The 9,421-nt window shown below is 33.8% G+C and overlaps 1 protein-coding gene across 1 annotated transcript; it reads left to right on the forward strand.

Annotated features, from left to right (window-relative positions):
• Positions 1-2,095: 2,095 nt before the first annotated feature.
• LOC145303891 (Na(+)/H(+) antiporter NhaA-like) lies at positions 2,096-9,161 on the forward strand. Its single transcript, XM_080145551.1, has 4 exons — positions 2,096-2,412; positions 7,035-7,089; positions 8,167-8,326; positions 8,974-9,161. Exons 1-4 carry the CDS (start codon positions 2,105-2,107, stop codon positions 9,159-9,161), a joined length of 711 nt encoding a protein of 236 aa, XP_080001677.1. The 5' UTR covers positions 2,096-2,104.
• Positions 9,162-9,421: the final 260 nt, after the last annotated feature.

Genomic DNA, 9,421 nt, shown 5'->3' on the forward strand with positions numbered 1-9,421 from the left:
CTTCTTTTGTTAGCTAAAGACTTTTTACTGTTTACTTATTTATTTAAAATAATTTGTGTTAATAATAAAATTAAAGATAAAAAGATTATATAGGAATTAAATAAATATAAAGTAGATAAATAAGAAATTTTAATTAAACATTATTATTTTATTATAGTGATTATCATAATAGCAATATTCCCGTTTTTATTATTTCTCTCTATTAAAGGGAACTATCCACGAACGAGAGCAAGTGATTCTTAGCACCTTCCAGCATTGATAGTATTTTTTTAGTGAATATACTAGATTTATGTTTAATATTTAGTTTATCGACTAAAAAGTTAGGTTTCATCATGGTTTTATATGAAAAAAAACTTTGAAATGTTAAGCATTTTTAAGTGCAATATCATCAAATGTTTTGATGAGTTCAAAGTGTTGTTTAAAAGCTTAATGAAAAAGTTTATTATTTTGATTAACAATGTAAATTAATTTTGTCCTTTGAACTCAACAAAGCGTTTGATAATATTGCATCAAAAAAAATGCTCTACATTTCAAAGTTTATTTCATATAAATTAATGGTAAACCTAACTTTTTAGTCGATAAACCAAGTATTAAACATAAACCTATTATATTCACTGAAAAATACTATGGATCAATGCTGGAAAGTGCTTAGAATCACTTGCTCTCGTTCATGGATAGTCCCCTTTTAAAAATATTATTGTTTCAGTTATCTTAGTTTGTTGTCATTAAGGGAGGGGTCATTATTGTAAAAATCACGTATTACTGAAAATTCAAATTCACATAAATATCAATCTAACGCTTTGCTGTCAAATAAAGGTATTTCTCGTATTCATTCAAATCCGGTGGATAGGAACCGGTTCTCATCCATACGGAAAAAAAAACTATGTCTAGCATCGTATTATATTCAGCTTTCTACGAATATAAAATGTACAATCATAAGATTAAAGATTCTATAACCGTGGAAAGCTGTTTATAATACGATGCGAGAAATAACTATTATTACACCTTTTAATGTTTTTCCGTCTGAAGTTATAGATGACGATTTAGCTTTTGTTATGAAAATTTTTTTTTTATGATTTGCTTAAAAATTATATATTAACATTCCAAAAATACCTATTTTTTTTTGATAACCTATAATGTGATTGATTTTGTGTTATCGATATTTTATTCTAAAAATATTAAAGTATCAACAAGGATGACAAAATACATAAAAGCGTAGCTCAAAAAATCTAAATAATTTGATAAGGAGGGGGGGGGGGGGGGGGGTTAATGCAACCATCTTGTAATCAGTGAGCAAATGGATTTTAGAATTCGAATTTCGATCTGAACTTTTGCATTAGTAATCCTTGGTAGGTCTATTTCCCCTAAATCGAACAAAAAGTTGGAAAAATTATGGCTGGCGGGTCAGCCATTTTTTAGATATCTATACTGCAAATTAGTCACGAAACCTCTCCACATAATACTCTTTTTCACTCCAAAACGCTATCAAACGGTTTTAGACTGTAGCTGTTGGTACAAGAAGTTTTAAAAAGGGTTATTGCTATCATTTAACATGAATTAAACCAAAAATATGGTTTAAAAAGTTTATTTCTACGTAATTGATGATGGATTTAAATCGATCATATCTTTAACGCACGTATAAACCCTAAATAGAGAAAAGCTTCGCTTCTTGAAATAATATCCTTACATTAACAAATTTTAATTAATTATATGAATCGTAATTTCTCGAAGAGTCAAAATAAATTTTAACTAGTATAAAGTCTTTTTATTTAATAATCAATATTTATAATATATATTACCTCTCACGAGATTGTTTAGTCCTTTGACACTGTACATAATTATTATCTGATTGATATGTTCTTAATTTTTATTCATATTCAATTTTATTGTTTTTAAATGAATATTTAATACCTGTATTTTAATACTGTTATTATTATTATTATTTGGTATGTGTGTCATAAAATAAATATCTAATCTATTTGGAATAAAAAAATCCTCGAATTTTACATAAAAAATATTTTTAAAAAAACTTTGAATTAAAATGTAAAAAATGTTTGAATTTAGGTAGTAATTATAAAATTTTTAATTTAGAAACTTGAAATCTATGAATATGGCATTGTTGTCCTGGATAGGAAACAGGACACCAGTGATGGTAATGTTGGCCGGCTTCTCGATGGCTCTGGATTCTCAATGGCTCCGGGAGTTGGTTAACTCGGTGCCTGACAAAGTTCCTGTCGTATCCATTATCAAGCTGGAAGGTGTTATCGCGGCGGGTGGTGGTGGGAGCAACATTAATTTGGATGGGATCAGGGGGGTAGTGGACAGTGCGTTCAGCCAGCAGAATTTGAAGCTGGTCTGTCTGGTTATTAATTCTCCTGGAGGCAGTCCTGTACAGTCGGATCTCGTGTACAGGTAAAAAATTGTATTTTTTTGTTATTTTAATGAAATGAAAATTTAGATTGCCCAACGGTCTATCATAAAAAGGTTTGATTTTAAAAAGCAAGGTTGACTATATCCATAAAATGATAAAAGCGAAGGAAATAAATTGAGTGAAAACCTTGTTCATATTCGAATATTTCTCATTTTGTATCCACTCTGCATATCACAAACATTTGGTGTAAATTATCAAATTTGTTGGGCTTATAATTTTAAGTCAATAATTCCAAATATAAGTTTAAATTAATATATAATACAAAGTAGTACGATGTCTGTCTGTTTGTTTGTGGCAAAGGATCTTGCTAACCGCTGAACCGATCGGGTTCTCCTTTACAGGGTAGCTTCTCATAGGTCCTGGAAAGATTATAAGTATTTTCGTGGGGATAAGGGTACCTACAACCTCTCCAAAAAATGAAAAATACCCCCCAGAAAAAAGATTTTTTTCCCTTTTAAGACTAAAATTTAAACAAAATTCCCCTCCCCCCTCCCAAAAAAATTTTTTTGGATAATTTTTTTTTAACTCTAAACTGCGAAAAATTTGTTTGATCAAACCTTTTGGGGCATACACCCTAGAGGCTAGGGGCGAAGTCGTTAGTAATCTATAATACAAAGTGATCTGTCTGTCTGTCTGTCTTTCCGTCCCTTAAGATCTCTGTAACCACTGAACCGATCGGATTCTACTCTTCAGGGTATATACCTATTCAATTGGTCCTGTGGTGGTTTTAAGCTATTTTCTTGGGGGTGGGACACCCTCAACCCAACCCCCTCAAAAAAATGAAAATACTTAATTTTTTTTTAAAATTACCTCTTGGGGCGAAGCCCCTAGAGACTAGGGGCGAAATTGCAAGTACTTAATATTTTTTTAATCTGCAAACGCATTCTGGAACAAAGATTATAGTAACAGGAATCTATGTGTTGAAATAACGAAAAATTTTACTTAGTATAAAGTAATTTCCTTTAGACTTCACAAAACGGCATGGCTTTAAGACAAAAAATAATAAACTTTACATAGCCTTTTTTTCCATTATATAATTACAATTACAATAAAGTGACGTATAGTCAGACTTACAGACGGACTGTTTATTATTATAGAGCGGCCGCTGCTTCTTTTTAATAATTACACAGATAGTTAAACAATTACTTTATTAGGACAAGCATATATTAATAATAGGATTTAGATAATATAGAAATGAAACGTGGAGGATGATGGACAGCTGGACGTCCTGCCGGATGGCGACGTATAACTATACAATAAAGGATTGAAGAAGCCGCGCAGGATACTGGATCCACAGCTTAGAAAAGGCCTCGTTACAAGATTAACTTGTCAACACAAAGCCCAATCAATAACTGGCTTCTGCCATGAAGATAGGACTGGCACTCATAGAGAGAAAGCTGGCACTTCACTGGGGGTAGACAGGAACATGGAACAGGAATTATAAGGACAGAGATACCACAGAAGCTTATCATAAGTTTAATTTACATCAATTGGCCAGCTTTAATTTAATTTGTGCCATTGAAGACCAGGAAATTTGGAACTGAACCTTTTACGCAATTCACATTAAGGGGAACACATGTTGCCGTTTCCCCCCCCCCCCATTCCAGCCCTCTCCTCACTAGAAAAGGGTTAAAGTCGTAGGTAAGTAAGTAAGGGGGGGGGAAGTTTGTACAGTTATAGGAAATGAAATTCAGTACCAAATTTTGCCCTGGCCGTTTGGGCTTGTTTTTATAGTTATCAACCTAATTCTTTTTGTAAGCGCTCTCATATGATTGGATCTACCTGTAAAACTTTAAAAATTGAATTTTGGGACTTTCCCCTAAAGGGGCTAGTGGAGCAAAAGACCCCCAAACTCTAAAATTTTAAGTTCTGAGTCTATTTTCTGAGATATTGAGACGATTTTTTTAATGAAAACACTTTTTAACAAAACCGAACTAAATAGCCAATACAAATTTCATTTTGGGACTTTCCTTCTAGGGGCTAGTGGAGCAAAAGGCCCCCCAAACACTAAAATTTTAAGTTCTGAGCCTATTTTCAGAGATATTGAGATGATTTTTTTTATGAAAACTTTTTTCACAAAACCGAACTAAGTAGCCATTACAAATTTCATTTTGGGACTTTCCCTTAAAGGGGCTAGTGGAGCAAAAGACCCCCTAACACTAAAATTTTAAGTTCTGAGCCTATTTTCAGAGATATTGAGACGATTTTTTTAATGAAAACACTTTTTAACAAAACCGAACTAAGTAGCCAATACAAATTTCATTTTGGGACTTTCCTTCTAGGGGCTAGCGGAGCAAAAGGCCCCCCAAACACTAAAATTTTAAGTTCTGAGCCTATTTTTAGAGATATTGTGACGATTTTTTAAAATGAAAACACTTTTTAACAAAACCGAACTAAGTAGCCAATACAAATTTCATTTTGGGACTTTCCTTCTAGGGGCTAGTGGAGCAAAAGGCCCCCCAAACAATAAAATTTTAAGTTCTGAGCCTATTTTCAGAGATATTGAGATGATTTTTTTATGAAAACTTTTTTCACAAAACCAAACTAAGTAGCCATTACAAATTTTATTTTGTGACTTTCCCTTAAAGGGGCTAGTGGAGCAAAAGACCCCCAAACACTAAAATTTTAAATTCTGAGCCTATTTTCAGAGATATTGAGACGATTTTTTTAATGAAAACACTTTTTAACAAAACCGAACTAAGTAGCCAATACAAATTTCATTTTGGGACTTTCCTTCTAGGGGCTAGTGGAGCAAAAGGCCCCCCAAACACTAAAATTTTAAGTTCTGAGCCTATTTTTAGAGATATTGAGACGATTTTAATTAATAAAAGCATTTTTAACAAAACCGAACTAAGTCGCCATTACAAATTTCATTTTGGGACTTTCCTTCTAGGGAATAGGGGAGCAAAAGACCCCTAAACACTAAAATTTTAAGTTCTTAGCCTACTTTCAGAGATATTGAGATGATTCTTTTAATGAAAACATTTTTAACAAAACCGAACTAAGTAGCCAATACAAATTTCATTTTGGAACTTTCCTTCCAGGGGCTAGTGGAGCAAAAGACCCCCAAACACTAAAATTTTATCTTCTGATTATGTATTTCAGTTATTTGAAAAAAAATTTCATTAAAAAAATCAGCCATAATATCTTTAAAAATAAGCTCAGAACTTAAAATTTTAGTGTTTGGGGGTCTTTTGCTCCACTAGTCCCTAGAAGGAAAGTCCCAAAATAAAATTTGCAATGGCTACTTAGTTCGGTTTTGTTAAAAATATTTTTATTTAAAAAAATAATCTCAATATCTCTAAAAATAGGCTCAGAACTTAAAATTTTAGTGTTTGGGGGCCTTTTGCTCCACTAGTCCCTAGAAGGAAAGTCCCAAAATGAAATTTGTAATGGCTACTTAGTTTGGCTTCTTTAAAGATATTTTTATTAAAAAAAATCGTCTCAATATCTCTAAAAATAGGCTCACACCTTAAAATTTCAGTGTTTGGGGGGCCTTTTGCTCCACTAGTCCCTAGAAGGAAAGTCCCAAAATAAAATCTGTAATGGTTCCTTAATTCGGTTCTGTTAAAAATGTTTTCATTAAAAAAATCATCTCATATCTCAAAAAATAGGCTCAGAACTTAAAATTTCAGTGTTTGGGGGGCCTTTTGCTCCACTAGTCCCTAGAAGGAAAGTCCCAAAATAAAATCTGTAATGGTTCCTTAATTCGGTTTTGTTAAAAATGTTTTCATTAAAGAAATCATCTCATATCTCAAAAAATAGGCTCAGAACTTAAAATTTTAGTGTTTGGGGGTCTTTTGCTCCACTAGCCCCTAGAAGGAAAGTCCCAAAATGAAATTTGTATTGGCTACTTAGTTCGGTTTGGTTAAAAATATTTTCATTTTAAAAAATCATCTCAATATCTCTAAAAATAGGCTCAGAACTTAAAATTTTAGTGTTTTGCTCCACTAGCCCCTAGAAGGAAAGTCCCAAAATGAAATTTGTATTGGCTACTTAGTTCGGTTTTGTTAAAAAGTGTTTTCATTAAAAAAATCGTCTCAATATCTCTGAAAATAGGCTCAGAATTTAAAATTTTAGTGTTTGGGGGTCTTTTGCTCCACTAGCCCCTTTAAGGGAAAGTCACAAAATGAAATTTGTAATGGCTACTTAGTTTGGTTTTGTGAAAAAAGTTTTCATAAAAAAATCATCTCAATATCTCTGAAAATAGGCTCAGAACTTAAAATTTTATTGTTTGGGGGGCCTTTTGCTCCACTAGCCCCTAGAAGGAAAGTCCCAAAATGAAATTTGTATTGGCTACTTAGTTCGGTTTTGTTAAAAAGTGTTTTCATTAAAAAAAATCGTCACAATATCTCTAAAAATAGGCTCAGAACTTAAAATTTTAGTGTTAGGGGGTCTTTTGCTCCACTAGCCCCTTTAATTGAAAGTCCCAAAATTCAAGTTTTAAAGTTTTACAGGTAGATCCAATCATATAAGAGCGCTTACAAAAAGAATTAGGTTGATAACTATAAAAACAAGCCCAAACGGCCAGAGCAAAATTTGGTACTGAATTTCATTTCCTATAACTGTACAAACTTCCCCCCCCCTTATTGCTTTGTTGTAGATACATAAAGCGAGCAGCAGAAAAGAAGCAGGTTGAAGTCATTGCATTTGTTGAGGTAGTTTTATCCAATTTATTTATTCTGATATAAGTTTTGAATGGGTACTAAGGGCAATGGACGCAGGGGCGTCCAAGCTTTTTAATTGGGGGGGGGGGGGTAAAATGGCGCGTGAAGGGCGACGCAAATTCCCCCCCCCCCTTCAAAATTTTTACCCCGGGGGTAAAATTTGCTTGGGGGGGGGGGGTAATCACCACTTTACCCCCCCCCCCCTGTTGGACGTCCTTGAATGGACGATAATATTTGTACAGCCCTAATGATGATGTCAAAGTTTTCCATTCTATAGAATAATGGTTGAAAAGTTTGGACACTGCTAGTTAATAAACCAACCAATCAAGATACATTGAAGATACCCAAAGTTTTAAGCTAACGAAGGAGACAAAACTTTGGGTACCAGTATCCAAATAATAATTTACAGTTCAATATCCCCTCCCTTCCGGAGTTTTACATAACTATTTGTGACTGTAATGGTTTTTACTTATGTTTTAACGGGCTAGAACTTTTTTCATTCAAAAATGTAATTGAATTACAGATTTTAGAAAAAGTATTATTTTTCTAATTTAAGATAATTTCTAAGATTTTGGCTTGAATTGTATTAAGGGGGGGGGGGGGGGTTGACACATTTGCGTAAATCTGGTGTACATGCTTTATCTTTGGACTGAGAGGATAGGTTATTAATGATAAAATCATTCTTATATGATGAATTTCCCCCAGATTTATGTTTTTTTTGGATATGCCTCCAGGTTCCGGAGCTCCAGGCTTCCAGGTGGTCTCTGGACAGGTAAAAATGAAAAAAAAGGGTTTTTCTTTAAGAGTTAGAGGTCAGCTTGTGAAACAAAATACCTATGCATGTTTTTTCCTCAAATATTTGAATAACATTCAAAAAGATGCATATTTTGTTGAACTTCAAAAAAAAATTATTTTTTATTTTTACCTCTACAGAGGCAACCTGGAGGCCTGGAGCTCCGGAACCTGGAGGCTTATCCAAAAAATCTTCCTCTCAGTCCAAAGATAAGGCATATGATATATACCAGGTATACACAAATGTGTCAAAACTCCCCCCCCCCCCCCTCTTAGGATGTTGCCGCTTCTGGAGGTTACTGGCTAGCCTGCACGGGATCCAAGATATTTGCCACTCCCTCCAGTATGGTCAGCACTATTGGAGTCATCAGCAGCGGCTTTGGCTTTCATGAGATTATCATGAAGTATGGCATTGAAAGACGTGTTATAACGGCAGGTAGGTTGTTTATTAAAATAAATTAAAACAACTTTTTTTTATCGAATACCTAACCTAAACTAACAATTTGGGACACTTAAAACTATTTTTTGTTATTATTATTTAATAAAGGTTTTGAGATTTTTTCTATGAATTATTGCATATTTATCAACTGAACATTTTCTCTATAATTCATCTTGTCTGTTTGTCCTTTTCCATGAATTTTCAGTGCTTTGCTACTTATGGATGTTGTCATCCTTGTTAGTAGGTGAAATTTTTTTACTGAAATAAAAACACCTTGACTTTAACATAACATGTGACTGTCAAAGCAGTTAATATAAAGAATACTTTTACAAAAATTCTCGATCGTCCTATAACAGATCTATAGTATAGATGTATATTTAGATAACTTCCTCCCTCCCTTTTTCAATGACTTTTTTCGTCTGATACCAAACTGTTTTCTGTTACTTATAACCGACACCATTGGTTGATTTTAATGTCCCAATTGAGAGTCGGCTCAAGGACACTGCGATGGGGAGATACAGTTACTCCCCTTCCCCCTCTAGTGTTTTACTCTTATCGTCCTATCACTGTTTCCCTGGACAAACCTTACCATTGATGTAACAACAAGATATCGTTTTATCTCCCAATAGTTTATGATGTTGCAGGTGTGAACAAGTCAGTAATGGACCCATTCAAGCCCATCAAGGATACGGACATGACCATCATGAGGGGCCTGCTCAACAGCACATACAAGTGCTTTGTGGATCATGTGAAGAACTCCCGTGGGGATAGGCTTGGAGGGTCTAAGGATATCTTTTCTGGAGAGTTTTGGACAGGAGAGAAGGTCAGTTGAAGCTAATGTTTTTTTTTGTTTTAATTAAATAACTTTTTTTTTAATACTAGCGGCTACGCCCCTAGAAGCCTCTAGTGGTACTTTAAATGTTTGCTTTTTTAAACCAAAAATTATACGATACCTATCTCTGTTGCTTTGTAGTCTCTATACAAAAAAAAAAAATTGTGATTTCTCTTGGAAGGGTGGTGGTACTCTCCCCCAAAATAGTTATAAACCTTCCTGGGACCTATGAGAAGCTACTCTTTTAAGGAGAACCCGAT

This window comes from Acartia tonsa, chromosome 13 (genome assembly GCF_053477335.1).
Source record: "Acartia tonsa isolate MP-2025a chromosome 13, ASM5347733v1, whole genome shotgun sequence".
Classification (NCBI taxonomy): Eukaryota; Metazoa; Arthropoda; class Copepoda; order Calanoida; family Acartiidae; genus Acartia; species Acartia tonsa.

Excerpts from the sequence above, each read along its gene's own strand:
- LOC145303891 (XM_080145551.1), top strand. The coding sequence starts at position 2,105 with ATGAATATGGCATTGTTGTCCTGGATAGGAAACAGGACACCAGTGATG. Across the intron at positions 7,090-8,166 it reads AAGTCATTGCATTTGTTGAG|GATGTTGCCGCTTCTGGAGG; the intron begins GTAGTTTTATCC and ends CCCCCCTCTTAG. Across the intron at positions 8,327-8,973 it reads AAGACGTGTTATAACGGCAG|GTGTGAACAAGTCAGTAATG; the intron begins GTAGGTTGTTTA and ends ATGATGTTGCAG.